Genomic DNA, 22,164 nt, shown 5'->3' on the forward strand with positions numbered 1-22,164 from the left:
GCACAATTTTATAGGAGCATCAACAATATATTTTATTTAGTTATGTCTCATCTAATTATGGCACATGTTAAAGGTTAAGTAAATATTGTTTAGTATGTTTAATATTGTTTGGTTCTTATAAAAACAAGATAGCTTTGTGTATCAAAATTGGTTATTGGTAGTTTTTTATATGATTATTTACTCTGCTTATACAGTGTACAGTACATATATTATGGCTTCTACGTCTTGTCATGTCAACTTTAATTTCAGTTACATAGTATGTAAAATTTTATTCCGATATTTATGATCTACTAGCGACCCCCTTGCGGCTTCGCCCGCTTTTACTACTGGATTATTCATATAATGTATGTTTGCAAAGCACTTAAGATAATGTGAAAATTAATTAAACTCTAATGCAACCCGCATTATCGTAGTTCCAATAAGGATTTTCCAATTGTTTTACACAGCAGGGATTTTTTAGTAGGTATCGTAATTATAAATCTGTGCTACTAATCTTTTCAAGTACTTATTAAAATATATTTAAATGACTATTTTTAGATAGTTAAATGACTATTTTTAAACGGAAGAAATTATAAACAAAAGCCTTCCTACTAATAACTACAACAAAAAATATGAAACCAAATATTTCGCGCTGAAATAATACATTCAACTCCAATTATCCAATACGTGCAAACACATCTAAATCTTCGTTGCTATGCCTCTATAGCGGGCGGCTTTTTTATTCGAGCTTGTGGTTAATGCTGAAGAGGGTATTCTGTCCCTGATGAAAAGCAAGCACTACGTGGCTGCCTGTGAGGAAAATTAAATAGAATGCATTGGCCGGGAATCGAACCCGGGCCGCCCGCGTGGCAGGCGAGCATTCTACCACGGAACCACCGATGACTGCTCATGACGCGCTTGTATAAGCAAAACGTCGCGGGGCGCGTTTCGCAGCAAGGATGTTTTGATATTGTAACAACTTCTAAAGTACTTATTAAAATGAAAAACAGAAAAGACAGTTTTGATCTACATTAAATGGCCAACATAACTAATATACTTATTTATATGCTGAGAGTAAGGGATAAGTGAAACTTGACTCGATGCAGTTAATGTGTGAACGGCGTGATGTGTCAATAATTAAATGCGTTTTTCTCTAAAACTATTCGCAATTTCGAAATAGTTTAAAAAGCAAATTTTATCTTCGTTTAACGTAGAAATTTAATAAAGTATTTTAAAGGATAAGGATTAATACCATTATGGAAAAATATCCCTCACAATAAAAAATGTATTGAAATTACTATTTTTAGACAGAAATATGATCACTACACGTTATTTTTAAAAGATACGAATATGCCATCGCGGACTTTTTTGTAGATCTTATTAAGAGGAATAATACTCTAATACATTTTTTTCATGTAGTATTTACCATTAAAGCAGCGCATGCGCCAAAGTGTCTCAGCGGGTAGGACTTTATACACATTTATCGTATTTATGTTAATTTACATAAGAATGTACAAATAATAAACTATATATAAACCTTCCCTGAGAAATACTCGACCTAATGGTGAAAACCGCATCCAAATCCGTTGGGTGGTTTAGAAGAAGAAGAGTTAGAAAGTTCAGACAGACACAAAAAGCGACTTTGTTTTATAAGATACTAGTGGGCCCGGACGCGGCTACGCCCGCGAAAATATGGGCCTAAATAATTAAAATAAGTTAAAAAATAATAATAAGTGGAGATTTATTATTAGAAAAAATATCTGAGTGACCGAAATGCACAAACAAATAAGTAAAAGTAACTAAAGGAAATTCTTAATATTAGAAAAAGTACCTAAAGTTTGCCGTGAGCGCGTACTAATCATTTTTCTATATTAAATAATTATTAATTTTTGCGAACAATATTAAATAAAATCCCAAATGATTAAAATTACGATATTTTAAGTGTACAACATCGGTATAGATAACCAAACTGAGATAAATTAATTATAAGCAGCAAATAATTACATAAAAAATAATAGTAATTCGAAAATATATAAAAATTTACAAAATCATCAAAGTCATCTGCCCGTTCGCGTAGGTCATACTATACCACTCGTAGGCTAGGTCATTTGGAATCAGTGACATCTTATTTATTAGAATATTACACAGTAAACTATAATTTCCATCTAGATGAAATGCTAAAAGCGACTATTATATTTATTTTCATAAGGATGAATATCAAATTATAGAAATCATCTAATTTTTGTTAATGTATACAAAACTATATCGGCGCGCGCCATGTATGCATTAAGCAAACTCACTTTGGGTGACGTTTTCTTAAAACAGTAAATTCTGCAAGCCGTTGCTTAGCAACGCGTAGCGACGATTGTTATTAACATGGCGGAATAAATTGGTTGTCAAATTAATTATTTTAATATATTGGTATATATCGAAAATATTACAAATATGAGAAAAAAAAAGTATCCTATGTTCATCCCGGGACCCTCAAGTATCTCTATATGAGTATTTTATCACAATTAAATTAGCGGTTTGGCCCTGATTGCGTAAAAGACAGACAGACAGACAGACAGACAGAGTTACTTTCGAATTTATAATATAGGTATGGATAGGATAAGTAAATTTTGCTTTTTACTTAAATGCCAACCAATATACATTATTTCTTCACCTCACTCTACAACTATGTACCATGACCAATGAACACTTTATTGTTAACATTTTCAATAATAGAATTTAAAAGAACTTTATCATTTAGCATTATTTCAATGAAGAAAATGATATTTACATATTATACAATAATATTAAAAGTTTTATTGACCCAATTAAAAAAAAACTATTTAATTTTTTATTTTTGCTATGCTAAAATTTTTGTGATTATTCATTCTTTTTAGTGTGAAGTGTGGGAATATAAAATATATATTGCAGAACAATGTACAGATTATAATAATATGTACAATGTATTTTGTTCATAATAATTTGACTCATTAGCATATTTTTTATATATTGGCCTCAATGACTAACCACACCCACATGAAATAACAGCATGCATGAGATCAATTTTCCTTATATTCATTTATATAAAAAAATTATGAAAAGTCTCCTAAATATTATGTGACAATAAAAGTTAATTCTTGATTTCTTTTATTATCTAGAATTATGTTTTAAATATTGACTTAAGTCAAATATAATGTTTATCACAAACGAGAATTTTTTAAAATTATTTTTACGACTATAATTCACGTGTGTTTAGCGAGGCAGATCTAGAGCCCTTTCAATATTTTCTTTATAATATTATTATAACAAAATATTTATAAAAAGTTTTATAGTATTGTTTTTATTTATATTTTATAGGTTATTATATTATTTCAAACTTATATTTTAGAACCAAACCAACCACCGTCCAAACGCATCAGTTCGCCCAAACGTATTCTCAGTTTTGCCCGCTTAAAAATTGTATCCAATATGTTTACTATAGACATAAATGAGAATAATAAACTTATGTTATTTATATTTACACTCATATTTACATAAACATAATTTTACCAACAAAAAATTTGAAAGTTCCTATTTGCATAATACAATAAATTAATTTCTTAATTTGCATTAAAGTATCCATTTTGATACCTTTTAACTTTCTACTAGTGTTTGACAGCAGACGCATATGTAATTCGATTTATGTGAATTTTATCTATAGATATAATAGTGATTATACGGAATTTCTCATTATATAAATGTTCGTTTTTTTTAAGAAATATATCTCTATCTATATGTCCTATTAAGAATTTATTGACCAGATTGAGATTAAACTAAAAAGGTTGTAACTTGTAACACTAGACACTTAGCTATTATTACCTAATATTAGACCACACGATACATTATCTATATAGAAAAGTTAAAAATAACAGAAACTATTATAACTACATTTTATTCTACATATACATTTAATTTTATATTAATTAATTGAATGAAATGGATTACGAGTTTACCTGTAATCTATCTAATTTATCCTCCGATTTGTTCATTCTGAACCATTTCAAAATTAATTATATTTCAGTTCACGGAAATTCAATTAATTGTGTACCTACAGCCAGTGCCATACTTTTGGAGAGCTATACATTCCTGATAACGGAATTAAACGTTGTATTTCATATTGGTTGAACTGTTCTTTAAAATAATTAATAAACGAGGTTAATTTTATTAAAATGCCTAAAGGTATATAGTATTCTGAGAATGATATTTTAAAAAGAAAAAAAAAATATCACCCTATATTGATATTTTACAGTCAATTATTTGTTAAATTTATTTTTGTATGTTAGGTTTGTGTTAAATATTTACATTTCACAGATTATGGTGCTAAAATATAATCCTTAGTCGGTTATTGGCCTCGTTGAAACAGTATCGTTTTATTTATTTATTTTTTATTTGTATCCTCTTGAAAACTAAACATATAAATTTCATCAATAGTAAATCTTTATTGTGAAAGACTAAAGTACGGTCGACGAGTCTCTATCACTTGGTTGTCCACAGTTTTATATTTTCCATTTATCCGAAAAATATAACAAAAAAAATACTGTTTAACGATTTTTTTAGTGAATTTCAATCAATACATACTTCATAAGAAATTTATTAAGAATTATTATTATTATTTAGTATGTAGAAATATTCTTGCCTAAGTTTTCTCTTTATGACGAATATTATAATTGTTTCGAGAGATCCCACATAGCTTTAATTTTTTCACATCGAATCTTCAATAAACTGATGATAAGGATCTCTGCCTAACATAAGACATTTTATTTTATATTGTTATTTAAATATTATTATTATAAAAGTAATTTTATCTTTTTAGTTCATCTAGTTTTTTTATTAAAAAAAGGCCGTCGCGCTACGTGGGTCGGTGGGAAAGTGCATAACTAAAAACGATGGCTATAAGTTCTATTCCTACTCGATGAAATTAATTGTTTTCATTTCACTGCTCTAGTACACCAAGAACTATTTTGATTTTCATCACTCAATACGCTCCGGAAATTAGGCGGAAAATAGGGGACAGAGTGTCTTGACATCAGGTCCACTTTGCCCACCATCCTTTGAAAAAAAAAGCATGAAATTATATATTTTAAAGATATTTTTTGCAGTTTTCCTAACCCTTGAAATCTTTATAAAATGATAAATGGTTCGAATATACGAGTACTTTATTCATAACATTAGTACACCATATAATAGCTGTGTATTCTATACCATAGCAGCTGACTTATACGGTTTCTTGGTAACACATTAATGTATGCATTTCATATTATGTCAGTTATAAATATATATTTCTTTATTTCGCATACATTAGTGTTGGTAGAAATAAGGTAGAGTTAGCACGCTCCTTTCCTTACTCTCCGCCTAATTGAAAGACACCTACATAGCGATGACTTTTTCTTTTGAACACCCTTTGTGTTATCAGATTTATTTAATTTATTAGTAGAAATATTTAAAAAAAACTACATGAACTAATTGCCATTTAGTTTAAAATATAACAACAAATCCATTATAATTTCTTCTAGTAGTAAAGAAAAGAAATGTATTGTTTCTGTAATTGCGACACGAAAGTAGGGTACAAGGTCGCGATTTGTATTACCGCGGTGCAGACGGAAGCCGGAGACAGGTAACGGGCGCTCTCAGCTATCGCTTTACACGTTTACTTGTTTGTTACAATGTATTATTGTTCATTGAACCCTGCTTCGAGAAAAATTAGCAGTAATTCTTAAAATACAATTTTAAATACAATTTTAGATTATAAGTATAAAACATAATATATTTTGGTTTTTATTATTGTAAACCTGGACTAGAGATTTGTTTCAAATTAACTTTTAGATAAAAAACATTCAAGTCCTTGAGCAATGTCATTTGTTCATTTAAAAAAATCTTACTATTAATATTGGTGATACCGAGTTATTTAAAATTAATATATTGTTATATATTTACACATAGATCTATGTCTATTTGTGAACACAATAATTTTATAGTCTATTATGTTTTGTATTAACATAACATTGTTAGAAATAAATGCATCAAGTAAAATGTGATTGTTTGTGCCATTCAATGACAGATTCATAAAATCCTCTGTCTGACAGATGAATTGATAGCAGTTAGAAATGGAAATATATTCAATCAATTCAATTTTTCGAGCGCCAATTACTTGCGGAGTAGCCTTTGTTTTAGGTATAGTTGCAATACCTGCTTCTTTTTTGTTTGGTGACATTATTTATGTTGACTTTCGTGGTGAAGTGCTGTTAATAAATATTGTTGTTTATTGTTTTATCAGGAGTTAATTTTGGTTGTTGTTTTTTACATAAGAAAATGTTTTTTTTTATATAATGACTAAATAATTACCCAATTGTCACGGTTATTTTATTTATTAAAGTTGTTGAACCTCCAAATTGTTAAAAGCTGTCGTTTTATAACTGTTGTTTTTGAACACGATTGTTGTCGTTGTTAGTATTTATATAGGAATAGATAATTTACTTTTGTACAACATGACTTTAATGACGTATGTTTTTATTAGATTACCAATCTGCCTTCATTGTTTTTATTTTTCTTTTTTCAAAAAAATATTATTTATCAGTGATATGTAAATGTATATAAGAGGCGCACTGCGATGAAAATATCTTTTATTTCCTTCGTATTATACTGTATAGTTGGAGTTCAATATATAGGATTTCAACTCAACAGGTAGATGATAAGATAAAACATATCTGCTATGAAAATAAGATTATAAAGGTGACATTCGTTGATCATGATATAAGATCAATATTCGAAACGCTATATTTATGTTTCACAAACAAAAAATATATGTTTATTATCTATGCAAGTATATTTTATTTGAGTTCCCCTAAATAAGATTTACATCGACAACCATCGCGTTTTGCAAATGTGCTAACATTTCAACTGTGCCGCAACAAAGTAGGATTCTATCATATAATTGATGGGTATTTAATGTTACTGAACTCAAGAGACACGTCCAGACGCTTTCACCTCATTTACTTGGCATTGGTGACCTTAAAGAATCGGTTCCTTATAAGAAGTTCCTTCCGCGCTTTGTTTTTGCTTCTACAGTGTTATGATGTAATCATTGGGAAATAAGTAGGAAATTAGGTTATTATTGCATATACTAATCGAATTATTGTCTCTACATTATATTTACTCTATGCATATCATGATTGATAGGATTTTAATGTCTCTATAATATTGTTATGTATGAAGGTATTGTTTTGCAGTTGAGGATTGTTGGTTTATTCGCAGTGGTTGCAAATTTATTTTAATATTGTATATATTTTAGCTCTAAAAGCCACTAAAACACTAAAATGGAAAGGTGAAATGTGCCACTAAATTATTCGTGTTGCATCTTTTGCACATTTGACACAGAAGTGCAATTAAAAAATGTACAAAAAGTATGAAATATTACGGAAAACTTAAAGGCACGGGCAGATGAATTTATATTATACTCACGCAAGTTTTATATTAGTTGTATAATACTTCTACTATCAAGTTTCCTCAAGGAAAACGTAATACTTAGAGGGCACAAAAAGGCAATTGGTATCTTTTTAATCTCCAAATACATCTGCCCCTCGGTTTCCTCCCAAGTCGGCGATGTCCAGCAGAACCGGCTTCCGCGTGACGTGTTCTGTGCGACTAATGGGTCGCTTCGTGCCAGTAACGTTCTTCACGTCGCGCTAACAGGTGCGCTCTTAGCGCTATAACGACGCTTTAACGATATTGCTTTTCGCGACAACCCAAGAAAAGGCAGTGTTTTGTTTATGCTAATTAGTTCCGATTTGAGAATCGAATATTCTCGCAACCCAATCGATTATTACTATAAAAGGTAACTCGTGTAATATAATATTGTATATTATTTTATTTTTATTTCGGCATCGTTCACCAAATTGCCGGACGCAATTTATCGATATGATCGTTGCAGTTAATTTAACTCAATTTAACTCGGCGCGTATTCAATTATCGGTTTTGCACCTATCTGTTAAATCTGTAGAAAGTTGCAAAACTCACTTAATAGGAAATATGGCAAGATATTTGGCCACTTTAGTTAACTTTCTTTGTATAGTTAAGTACACTGTTGGAAGACTTACGAAGGTTTAGTAGAAGTAAGTATTTTTCTTCCGGGAATCACATACCAAAATGTCTATTAACATAAGCGATGATAAATGTGAACGTCACTTTTGATATAGACGTGACCTTAACGGTCATTAATGTTTAAATATGGTTTAAGCGGACATTACTGTCTGCCACTCAAATAGCTCGTGTCGATGAACTTGATTGTTTCGTATTGTGATAGGTGCATGTACATGTACATGTAGGTACATGTTGCGGTAGAGATAATTTTATTATAAAAATAGCTATAAATAATTTGTTATATTGATAAGTGAGACCATAAAGGTGTAAACAGTATCGTGTGTCAGAATTTGCCGGAGTATCGTATGTCGTAGTGAGAAACTCTGAATTTTGATATTATATTTGGTGACTCATGAAAAGAGTAAGCTTTTGTTATTATCATATTTATTTTATATTATTTTTTTTATAATATTAAAACACAAGGTTTGATTTTAAAGCTGTCAAAACATAATTCTTTAGGACTTACATTTGTTTTGTCAATATTGCATTAATTTTTATCTGTGCGGAGCTTAAGTATGTATCAAAGTTAACTTCGCTATCGCGTTTTCGATATTGTGTGTTAAGTGGCGGAACCCAACGCCGTAAGTTAAACAAGTCCGTCCGACTAGGGACCGGATCGAAAACCATCGTGTCGTTTTTAGCTAATCTCTTTTCTACAGTTAATGTACATATTAATTAATTGTTTAAATTAGCATCTCTTTTATTTGACCTCATAACCTATGTGAATTAACACAGTTTAAACAATTTTGTTTATGAAAGTGAATGGGAAATAGCAAATTATAAGCGCAGAACATATACAAACCATTTATTATTTTATTGAAACGTAAGGCTACATGTAATTTATTTATGTAGGTAACTTATTTTTAATTGATGCCTGTTGCTGTTAATGTAGGTTCATGAAGAATAATTCTTTTTCATCCTTAAACATTTTATTAAGATTATACATTTGGTTTTAGGTTGGGAGATATTTTTTTACCTCGATATTATATATGGCAGCTTCAGAAGGGTAGGCTCAGGAAACTTGGGAACTTCGTGGCAAGGCACTAGATTCCCATTAAAACACTTCTGTTCGCCGAATTCGCATTGCGTGGAGAGTGGAAAAACTCAATGTCACGCTCTGCCTCGTTGCCAGAGCGAGCGATAATAAATCTTTTATGGCCCCGAATGGGAATCAAACCCGCGATCGTCTCGTTTTACAAATGCACGCTGATGCCCCTGCGTTACAACGGCCTCTAAATGATTTATATGTAATTTATTAGACGTTTTTTCCATACTTGTACAATGTTCGCGGTCGACCGATCTATATTTATCGTTGATTCATTTGTAGTCATAAATCTAAAGAAGCTTATTCTATGTCTTCTACGTACGACACGCGATTATTACCTCACTATGCAATAAATTATGGAAATCATATTAATTTACGTTTATAATTACATTAGTAGTATAATTAAATGCCCTTTTGCTATTTGTAAATGTATATTATATATTTTTTATAAAGAGAATATGTGGGGGCGCAACTCAACGCCGCCTTTTGCACCTGAGGGTAGAAATGAAAATAATCAATTAAAAAAATAATTTCCTCGGATGGGGATAGAACCCACGACCATTCGCGGTTATAGTCATACTTGTATCCCCGCGCCACGATTGGCCTCAATTCGTACAATACTACACAATAAATGAATAAATATGAATTTCCTGGTCGAAATAGCTTTCTGTTTTAAGCAATCCCCTGACGTCTGACCTCTATCAAACTTCCATATATGGCTAAGGTCATACTTAAATGGATTTGTCAAGAATGGAAAAATGCTTAGAACATCAATTATCGATCACAATTATAATAGTATTTGGTATTTACTTTTGGAATTTAACACCGTCGTGGCACAGCGGTACAGCGTCTGACCGTTTAAGCGACGGTTTGATGTTCAATTCCCACTCGAGAGAAGGAATTATTTTTCTTTTCCTCGATTTGGTTACGAGATAAAAAGTGGCTTTGGGGTCTGTCACTTAAAACTTTCTTCTTAAAAATAAGTAATTTACTGAAAAAATCCTCAAGTTTTACACATATTTTTATTGTTTTTTAATAACAAGGAATAAACGTTAACTATATTAAATTCAAATTTTAATATTACATTCTTTTAACTCGCTTATGAGCCGAGCCACTTAACAAGAACTGATGATGCTCTATGTACCTACCTTGAAGTATAAAATCTTTTTTATAAAGAGAAAATTGCTTAAGCGATAAAATCCCGACCGACGTTACTTTTATTTACGTGATATACGACGCAGTGCGCTTATTATATCAGCAGGGGTGTACACAAAGAGACTATATTACGGCAAGAGAACCAAAGTTTATCTTTTTTTCTTATGTTTTGAATAAAATATATGAGAAACTGTTAAATATTATAATTTTGTCACATGATATTTATTATCGAATATGTAGAGGTAAAGTAAGTTTAAATTGTTATTTTCATGATAGTATCAAGTGGAGGTTGAGACTTTAGGATATTTATATTTGCCGTAAAATTTAATAAAAAATTATTGATGTTCAAATGGTTGCATTCATTTTAAAATTTCGATGAATTTAAAATAAAAATTGTTGTGGGTTCGATTCCCACTCGAGGTAATGAAATATTTAATATTATAGACTGTCTTAACACTAGGTTCCCTCTGCATACACGGCTATATGCACGAAGCTGAAAAAAAACTTTGTTTTCGCTTTCAATGGTTAGGTTTTAGTAAACATGAAGTAGATATAACCTATGAATTGCATTTTTAATGTGCATAGAGACTAATTTGCCGACTGGCAAATGAGGCAACTTCTCTAAAGCTTTCCACTGGAGTTCAAGAGGATATTTATTGGAGGGATGAAATTCACACTGAATAATAGTCGATATCTGTATAAGATTTTACTTATAATAGTTTTATCGTGTATCGTCATATTGCAAGGTTATATTTAAATTGCCTTTGTTAGTCATTCAGTTAGGATGTATGAACCTCTGGACCTCGACAGATGGATTGATATATTTAAATAGTGTCTGGTTTACTGCTCGTTACAGTTATTATTGACAATTTAAATTGCTTTTGTAAGATTATGTAAATATCCTTTTCATTATAAATGCAACTGCAAAATCTTTAGAGTTGCTTAAAACCTGACCTACTTTGAGTACTGCACTTTAATTTTAACTGCGGAAGTTGAGTGGCCCAATATTTTTTTCCTTTGTGACCTGAATTTCTTGTATGGATGATAATACTTTATGAAATCTCAATATAAAATGTTATATTGCCAAAAATGTCGTGTCTTTAACATGTTATTAAATAAATGATTTTAACGTTTCCAAACCCTTTTTATGGCAAAATAAATAGGTGTCGTTAAAATGTAGGTAAATTAATGCGTACTACGTTACCTTATATAGTTGCTAAGGTTAGATTTATATCGCTGAAGTAAAATAACGTATTGTCAATTTTCAACCATGAAATGCTACTTTACATAACTTGAGTTTAAATTAAAGTAAATAACTCAAAAATCATGTAAGCATTATTTCTTTAACTCAAATTGTCTGTATTTTACATACACAAAGGAATAAAGAGTTGATTTAAATATATGAATATGTTATACGTCCACAGGTATAAAGCGATTTGACGAGCATTTCTAATCAACTTAATAGTTTTCAACTAAGAACTAAAGAAATAGCTCTGAATCATGCTCGCCTATTGCATTCGTGAATTGTGTTAATGTATCTGTCATTTGTACGGGGACGTGTGACGTTTACTTTTATAACTGCGTTTTTTTTTTATTTTTTAGGGTTCCGTAACAGACAATTATAGAATCACTTTATTGTCCGTCAGTCCCTCTTTCAAGACCGTTTTCTCAGGAACCCGTGGAGGTGTCAGGCTGAAATTTATATCAAATACTCAGGTCTACTTGTCCCTTAGAGATGTGAAAAAAAGTCTACTTCTAAACCAATACAATCAAAAGATGCAGCCATTTATTTCGCAAATTTCAGAGTCTATTGCATATGTCCTCAAACTTAAGTTTGTCAACTTTTATATGTTATTCTTGCCATTTACCTACAAATTAGTACGGAACTCTTGGTGGGCGTGTTCGACTCGCGCTTACCTGTTTTTTTTTTAAGTTTTACTTTTTAATTTCGTGTTTCTTTGTTTGATAGAGCTGCATGTAGAACATACTGTATAACGTCGTTAAATCGAAAACATAAAATTTCATACTTTCTTCCGTATCACAGTGACTCAGTGTTTGTCGGTATTATGTTAAGTGGTTTAGATCATGTATCACATGATATTGTTTGTTATAATGAAACAAAAGAGATTTCATTTAATAGGCTTCAATCTTAGAAATATCATAGTGGAGGATGCCTTGATTTAACAGATATTTAATTTCTATATATAAATTATAAGTAAACATTTGTTTTTAAATATAAGTATTAAAAGGTTCTTGCTGTCTAGAAAGGCAGCGGTTGTAGGAGAAATGAGACAAATAAAAAATAAAGTAAAAGTAATTTTAAAACGATTTATTCACATAATTGTAATATAATATGTAACAGTACTTTTGCACTTTACTTACGACTTACATTAAACTCGAAAACATAACATCATTAAAACATAAGTGTAATTCAACAGCTGACACAAATAAATGAAGTGGAATAATTTTATCTCTCTATATAATAAAAATTATGGCGGATATTTTTAGACTAGACGCTTCATTCGTGTCATATTTTAAATAAATATAATGATATTTATCTACTTGTACTATGTAAACCTCTCGAATGTTGACGTTCGATGTTATTTTTAGGTGTTATTATTTATTATTTAAGACTGTCATTGTACGAGAAGATTTTGTATTATAAAAATATAATATTTTTGTATTATAAAAATTACCACTTTTGTATAAAGGCAACAGGAAGGCGAAAGAAAGTAATTTGATATTTAAAAAGATAATTCTCGCATACATAAAAAGTTAATTCTTGTAAATTACTGTCAATATAAATTATGTTCAAGAGATATTTTAACAGGTTTTTCTTTATTTACAACGTAGCGGGTATGTATATGAAGAAAGATAAAATTAAATTTTATTAATCTTGCCTTGCTTGCTATAAGTGAAACGGCCAAAGTTGTACGGGAGTGTTTCGCAAAACAAGTTTGTTTGTATGGCGAGGAAAGTCCGCCAGTCGCCGTCGACAGTTTGCCATGTTTACTCATACGAGCTGAGTAAATATTGATATGCCGTGTTATCATATTCATATCATATGCCACGAAGAGTTAAGCTTCACTTTCAAAGACGTTTTGCTTGTGGAATCGTATGTATTTATGTCGCGTGAACGGCAGTTCTGAGATGGAATTACACTGTGAGAACTACACATAATGTTGCAAACACGTTTTAAATCTATTTTTTTTGTTATACACAGCTATGTGACCTTTTATCGTTTCGGTGTTTGCCATTCTTATCTATACAGTAATAATAATATTATGACAATTAATTGAGCAATATATATATCCATAAATTAGTCGTTATTTTTAAAATAATTATAAAGGATTTCTCATGAAAATATATAATTATGCCAAACTATATATTGTTATGCAAAATCCTATATATGTATACCTACCTATACATAATCACTGCACTGTTATTTCTACCTGTTCAATTAATCAACAGTTTTTTTTTTGCATTCAATTTATCTCTGTCATGTGTTTATCATGTCTCGTTTACTTTTATTTGCATGCATTCAAGTTTCTATTAAATTATTTTTTGTTTATAAAGATATTATTATTTAATTAATTTTTGCGCACCTATTAAATGCAATTTAAGTAATTTAATTTATTATCTTGCATATTTAGTCGTAAACTATTTATTATGAAATACTTTTTGAAAAGTGTAGAGTCACTATACTCAGTAAAAAAAAACTCTTGCAAAAACAGAATTTTAATAATTAATTAATTTATTTATATATACATTTACATAAGAAATAAGATCGGAACTTACACTCATTACACAACCTACTGTTCAATAAGAACATATCATATATTTTTATAACAAATATTTTATTATCTTTTTTCTCCATAGTTTATTGCAAATACTTTGGTCTCTCGCAGAGCATCCTTTCGGGTGTTATTTGAATTTATTTCTGTACTGCTCCCGGAGCGATGTAGCTGTGAATAATGATTTATGCACAGAAGTTTGCGAGGTAACGTTACATAACGATCGATTTGTTATATTGTCTGTATATTAATGTTTAGATCCAGATTGATTGATGGACAAACATTGTTCATTTTCGTATATGTGTTTATATAGTTATTGAATTTTAAGCTTTTAATAAAAATCGATTTTTTTTATCATAATCTCTTTTTCAAGTATTAGTTGCGGTAATATGAGCAGAAAATATGTGATAGTCTATTAGATCATCTATGGTATTAAAAATTCTTTCCTAATGGTATGCATTGACCGATGACGTTATAAGAAGTAATGTATTATTCTCAGTGAGCATGATTTATGATAGGTTCATATAACTCCTCGTTCTGAACTCTTCACTTTGTTTTCACGTACGTACTGTCTCACCCTCGCTCAATGATATACCATAAGATGTATCATGTAGTAAATAATACTTTTTCTAAGAATCCTTGTGTCTCATAATGTTCAGAATGTGTCATAAACCTGGATCGGTTGTAGGTCCACAAATATTTTGGTTTGTCTGGCATGGACTGAACTAAACTTTGTCAGATACAAAAAAGTATAGGTAAAGTCTAATTGATAACAATACATGGTTCTGACGTTCTCAACACTAATTGATAACCTCCTTATTTTTGAAATTAGGTAAAAAATAAAAGAAATTAATAATAATTTATTTATTTATTTTCACTACTATTTACTATCAATATTTATAAATTTTATATAAAATGACATTATATTATATATAAAAAAATAACATTGAAAATAACAATAGGTATAACATACCAAGATAAAGCCGTTTAGTGGAGCATCTGCCTCCGCTCTAATTTCACTGGTGACGATAACAGCGTTGATAACGAATCTAATAACAAACGCTTTCGGTTCTTGCTCGAGGCCAATCGCTAGTTTCTTCTATGATATGGACGAAGTACTGGTTTTATTTGTCTAGAATACCTGAAAGTTGCATATTTAAATAGTAATTATCATCAAATTTTGATTTTACTATTGTAGAAGTTTTTTAAAAAATAAATAATTATTAAAGATATAAATAATTTCAATTTTTCGTAATATTTTAAACTGCGGCGTAAGAACTCTTCTCATTGCGTACGTATTTGAAATTGCTACGAAACATACTAAAAAAAGGCCAAAAGTAATGAACAAAGTGATCTATCACTAACTGCTTACACGCGTAAACATCGAATATACTTATTTAATTACTGGATTTGCCTCAAAAAGTAACATTTTCTGCGCTATTTATCTCGTAAGATTGGTCCAACGCGTTCAACGACCGTCGGTATGCGGATCCATGCTCGCTTGCGCTTAAATACATGGTTCTGGCGTTCTCAACACTAATTATATGTATAGTAGATGATTTCACCCCGTTATATTGATTATCATTAGTTTATAGTGTGAAATTTGAAACTATACCAACTCCTCATTATTTGTCACTTAATTTCATTATTTTTGATGAAAATCAAGTTTCTTTTTCTAATTGTGTATACCAAGAAGACAATGATTAAGAAAAGTTTCTTTTTTACTAAATATCATCCAAGTCTCATAGACCTAAAGTAATTTATGATAATATTTAGTATAAAGATGCCTATATTTAATACTATTTATAAAACTATCGAGGCGATGGAAAAAAGTCAATATGGACGTAAAAACAAACATTAGTTGCGTCTTCGTGTGAAGTAGAGTGTGAGAATACACAATTCTATAAAAACTGCGGAGTCGCTCAGAAGATTGCGATTAGATTCCTGCAGACGTGCAGATATAACAGACAAGAATGTATTATAATGTAATATTAATGTATCAATAATGCTTTACTATCGTTTTTTTTACGTTGAAACATTTAATAGATTAGAAATACAATTTATATAAAAACTTGTATAAATATTTGGAGATTTTATATATCTTTAAAAGCATATGAATAGTCATATTTTATAACGTAAATATATAAAGCTATGGAACGACCATATATCTACTTGCAAATAGCTATTTTAATTGATTTATATTGAAAGCCACGTGTACATTTTCACGTTTTTCTATACAATAAATGCCGTCTAAAAAGAAACTCACGAAATATCACGTTGCATATATTTTTAATACACACAATCCCACAACTATAATTCGAACTCACGACCACCGCTCGCAATTAGGTCAGAAGTACGTCTTAAATGCAACGACTGAGTTAATTACTCTCTTCCAATTCACGTGTTGATCGACGAGTGCATTAAAACGTGTTCGACCCATATTACAATTAACATTGTTTCTATGATTATAATATTATTGATTTGTGTTACGAGGTTATCTTTTTAGTGCACTCTTCAACGATTAAACTTATCTGCGCCATGCATTTATCACTTATTTATAGGTACTTTATCTATCTTTATGTTTTATAGATTTATCTCGTGGTGTACAAGGAAATTGTCTGTCGGCAAAGTAGTTAATTAAGTGCCTTCTCTATTAATTCAACTTATAATTGAGGCCGTTGTAGCGCAGACGTGTAACTGTAACGCTACGGTTTTGGATTCGATTGCCTCTTGGGGGAATGGATTATTGTTTATTATTTTATCTTTTTCGCTCTGGTACCAATGCCCCGAAAATGGGGCAAGATACCAGGTTCCCTCTGCCTATCCTGCTATATGTGGTATATAGAGTGAAGTTGATCTAAATATAATTATATCCTAATTTTTATAGGTGAGACAAATGTAATTTCAAGTTGCTTGTTTTACTGATTTGGTTTCATTATTATATTTAATAATTTAGATTTTTTTGAATTGAATTTAATTTTAAAAACTTTTAATCACTTCAATAAACATGTGCGGTACGTGTCATTTTGTTTATTTTTATTTAATAAACATGTAAATTTAATGCTGATATATGGAAGTGGAAATGGTTTGTTTAATGGATAACCTTTTAAAAAAACCTTTGTCGTGTCATAAACCAGTAAAAGTCACGTAAATTTACTAAGTTATTTAATTCAATCTGTGAAGGCTTATAGGTGGGCACTTTGTATTTAAAAAAATATGAACTTCCTGTAACATTTAATATGTACAATTACATATCAATAAAAAATCGGCATCACGCTGTATCCTGCACGCATAAAGGAAGGCAAAGGGAACCTAGTGTTAACATATTCCGCCCCCCATTTTCCGCCGAACCCAACGTCGCGCTTTGCCTCGACACCAGAGCGAAGAAATGAGAATGACATATTTCATTTCCTCAAGTGGAAATCGAACCCACACCTGTCGCATTTACAATCACAGTTTGTTCCCCTGCGCCACCACTGGCCTGCATTGTACATACCTATGTAACTTCACTCAATGCCAATGTTATATATGCTCACTATGACTACGATGAGCCATTAATGCGATTACTCCTTGTTTAATAAGCATTTTCCTTTTACGTTCGCGGCCACTTACGTGAGTAAAAGCGTACAACCTACATATTACGTAATAATTGAATGTGCATTATTGAAATTTGAGGCTGTCTAGGTTCGATTCCCAATTGAGGGAATGAATTATTTTAAGTAAGATAAAAATACATAATGTTTCTTGATAAAAAGTATTAAAAGATTAATAATAATATACAAAGTTGTTATTAAGTCAAAGAGTTTTTGCTTATATTTAATATACTTATTGCCAATAGTTTACATTCTTAACAAAAAAAATATTGTGTTAGCCTCTTTACACATAATGTTTAATGATGCTTATTTCTTACTACATTTCCGTTTGTTATATGACCTTATGTATAACTTGGGTATGAACTCTGAAGTTAAATAAAGTAAATAACTGTACAGTAAATAAATCATAAATCCTTCTCTTATATCAAGTTAGATAAAGGAGAATAATTTTAATTAAAATATCCTATTGTTACTTTCCTTTTAATAACATACCAAGTTGCGAAGTTTGCTCACTCCGATTCATGTAATTACGAGCCAGCTTCGTCGTACAAATAGTAATATTGGATAGAATTGTACACATTTACGAAGAGAAATAATTGTGGAGTGGATTTTTTGTTTGTCTAACTTTATTATTAGTTTTACTAAGTAGTAAATGTAATTAAATGAATAAATAAGGGGGAAAACCTCGGTTGACTTTCGAAAACACAGTATAATTGTAACAAAGATACTTGAGGAAGGTCACGTAAAAAGCATGAGGACCCCCCGGAGGGTATGTCTGAAGAGGTTGGTGGCAGTGGACATGGCGAAAGTCGAGGTATGTAGAGACCGTAGCGTTTTGTGCTCCGTTCTCACCGACTACCCCGCTAGGGATAAAGCGTGAAACTGTGTATGTATGTAGGTAGATAAATAAATTATGTAAATCACTAAAGGGACTAAGTATTTTATGGCGTCTTTTGTTTCGAAGCTTTGGGAGGTCCGTCATTAAATCGAGCGACGTTATGTTAAATTTCCACTGTATTTTCAAGTAATACTTTCAAGTATTGCTTAGGGTATTGTAGCAGTGTAATAGTGTCTAATTATAAATGAGAAGAATAAAGGAAGGAAGAGTAAATGAGAAGAATAAAGAAAAGGGTTCGATCACCATTCGGGCCGATGAATGGTTTTCATTTCCACACTCTGGTCTAATAAAGTGCGGCGTTAAATTCCGCGACTCAATGAAAAGCGAAGGACGGAGAGAATGGAGTGTCGTAATACTAGGTCTTTTGTATTCACCTTCCTATATGTATGTAGGGAAACAGTGTGACACCTAAAAATATAAGTAATCAATTAACTTTTGCATAAACCAGTAGGTGTTATACGACATAAAAACTAAGCAGCCCAAATTAGAACAACGTGAGCCATTTCCTAACGATGATACATCACCTTAGTAGTGCGTAACACAATCATTCCCATAGTTTACAGGAGAAGCGTAACAATGGAACAAAAGCCGATGTGCCTTGAAATGCAATCCGCGCTTTGCGATAAGCAAAACAGTATTGTTTTATTCCGTGATTTTGCGACTGCCGGCGCTCGTATTGCACACAATGATGTCACATAGATCTTGTTTCACACGTGCAAATGCAATCCATTTGGTTTTATGAAAATGTTTGTTTACTTACTTAGAAAGGATAAAGAGATAATCTCTTTATCCAATTCGATAGGCAAATAGCGTGTAATTTTCTCATGCAAAATTCGTTATTTTTATGTAATGTATGTTATTTTGAATTTCAGATACCGCACGAGACTTCAACGCCTACCTCCAGCCTTAGCCTGTATAAATCACTGCCAACAATTCCGCCCTACTTGCTTAATGTCGCAATGCTAGACAAGATTCAAACTAGATTTAAAGACGCGCAAATATACAGGGAAGACATAAATCGTTCGTGACATCGTCTGAACTTGGGGGACGACATGAGCCAGTCCGCAGACGAGGCCAGAGCGGCCAGGATACAGAAATATAAGGAAGAGCGAAGGAGACAACTGACAGCTAGAACGGCGACTTTATTCTCTTCTAATGTGACTGAGAGGTGGGTTCGGTTTCATTTGAATATGATAAAACGTATTTCTATTTAAATTAATAAAACATTTTTGAATTGTTTATTATAAATACTATGTTATTAATTAAAATGTTGTTTGTCTCATTTCAGACGTCCAAAGAAAGGAACTAGTCGATCGCCCTTAGAAGATACGGTAACAAATCTTAAGTCTTCCTCTGAATTAAATTTGAACACAGCCTCAACTTCAGTGCCTATTAGAACTACGCGAACGTCACGTCTTAGAGCTGCTGCTGCCAATAATTCAGACTCTTGCCAGTCTCCGAAGAAGACCAATAGAAGCTCTTCCGTACTATCACTTTTAGAAGATGAAAAAAATAAATCACCTAAAAATGCCAAAATAGTAGATAGAGATAAGCGAATAAATTCCAACAGAAGACATAGCCACGAAAAAGAAAATTTGAAAATTGCGACCGCAAGTTTTCCAGAGAAAGAAAATGGTGCTATTAGATCGAAACTTAAACATTCCAATAATAAAAATATTTTTGAAAAAGACAAAAATAATTTTATAGTTAGTAGTCCTAAAGGAAAAATTGTTGACGAAAAGAATTTTTTAAAGTTAGACGAGAGAAAGAAAAGTATATCTTTGACTGATGAATCTAAAATAAGTAGTGTAAATGACGAAGATAAGAGTGTTGATGTTGATGACATATTGAATGATATACTTGGCGACAAAAATGTATCCAGCAATTTGGAAAAAGAGATATTCGAAGATATATACAACGATTTGGTCGAAGATAAAAGTAGCGAAATACGATCAAATGTTCCGAAAGTAGAAAAGACGCAAGAAAAGGATCTCAAAAAATGTTCAAATAATTCATACATTCCTATTAAAGAATCTACAGCTAATAATAAAGTTGATAAAGTGAAAAATGAAAATGGTGTTGTGCCAAAATTAGTGAAATCCGATGTGGGCTTGTTAGGTGCCGTGTGTGTTCGGAAAGTAGAAAGATTCAGTGAATTGCTCAGTAATCTTTGTTCCCCTTGTGAAGCTGATATATTGTTTGAGGATATTCTTGTCGAAAATGGCATAAACGGAGAAAGTAGCTTGGTGAGTAGTTTTATTTGTTTTATCTTTTTTAATTGACGCTTAATCCCGCATATAGAAAGAGGGAACCTAGTGTTAAAGCAATCCAATCTTCATGCACCGCCCAAATTTTAAGAAATTGCATTGCACAACACAAATTCATTAAATTTTAAACTTAAACGCCTTTAAACTTAAACGATTAATACTTAAAGCTAGTCAATAGGACCATAACGTTGACAACTTTTTAACTACTTTTTAGCTTATACATTGTAGTTTTATGACACTCAGAAAACTTCTTTTCCAACGAAATTACGTCTTAATTCATTATGTATGCATACTAATTTGCTATAAAATTCTCTTACTCTACTACTCAACTACAAGAGACATTATAATCTCGAACACATAAATACATGTTAGGAAAAGTAATATTGTATGTCGTTGCTATGTTCTGGAAAGAGGAATCGATACACGTGGGCGGATTGCGAAGACAGCTTATATCGACTATTAACTCCAGATAATCTCTTTATAGTTAACATCTTATCATCTTATAATTAATATTAGAGGAAATTTAGAATGGATAGAGAAAATCTATTCATATGGAAACAAGGAAATTGCTTATTAGATATAATTTTGATATAAATTGACCATCATGTCTATATTTATAGTAAAATCATAACTGATTGACGTCTACATGGAAGATATATTGGATAAATTGATTTTTAGCCATTTACCAATGTACCTAATAGAACCCGAAACAAATAATTTGTATATTTTTGTCTGTTTGTCTTTGCGTTTCTTCATGCTTATCTCAGAAACGGCGCAATCCATTTAAATAATAAATAATTGTGTAGTTCAAGCGGGCGAAGCCGAGCGGGTCCCTGAGTAATAATATTATTTTTATATTTTAAAGAACTCTTAAAAGAGTTGATGATAAAATAAAATTTTATGACATATATATTCTTATGTTCAGTAACATATGTAATTATTATAACATACTTTTTAATTTATCCTTTCTTCAGTACCTACTGTTCTTTTATGCATAGCGTTGCCTTCTTTCAATGCCGTACCATATAATTTGATCACACATTTTGGTAACTCCACCTGTCTTTGTAACAAGCTGCTTCTTTAGAATAATTCAATTATAAAAACATGAATGTAACATTGTTGAAGCAATATTACTTATTAAGCAATTTAATTTTAAATAATATAGTTTTAATGGCTTTTTTCGTTACCCTGGCGGAAATTGTGGGTTCGATTGTGTAAGGCGATTGATACTAACCACCTTTTAAATTGAAGTAAAAAATTAAATATT

At 30.9% G+C, this 22,164-nt stretch overlaps 1 protein-coding gene across 4 annotated transcripts in view; it reads left to right on the top strand.

Moving 5' to 3' along the window:
- LOC146537559 (uncharacterized) overlaps positions 1 to 22,164 on the top strand; it is a 161,326-nt gene that overhangs the window by 1,805 nt on the left and 137,357 nt on the right. For 3 of the 4 annotated variants that reach the window (XM_085188252.1, XM_085188250.1, XM_085188253.1), the window contains exons 2-3: positions 19,503 to 19,798; positions 19,919 to 20,876. In XM_085188252.1, coding sequence (XP_085044378.1) covers positions 19,683 to 19,798; positions 19,919 to 20,876 — 1,074 coding nt within the window. In that variant the 5' untranslated portion in view covers positions 19,503 to 19,682. Of the gene's footprint in view, positions 1 to 7,713; positions 7,841 to 19,502; positions 19,799 to 19,918; positions 20,877 to 22,164 lie in introns of those variants that run through there. The other variant, XM_085188251.1, reaches the window with a different exon arrangement.

Source organism: Heliconius melpomene, chromosome 7 (assembly GCF_056956725.1).
Source record: "Heliconius melpomene rosina isolate 202511_hmr_F chromosome 7, ASM5695672v1, whole genome shotgun sequence".
Lineage (NCBI taxonomy): Eukaryota > Metazoa > Arthropoda > Insecta > Lepidoptera > Nymphalidae > Heliconius > Heliconius melpomene.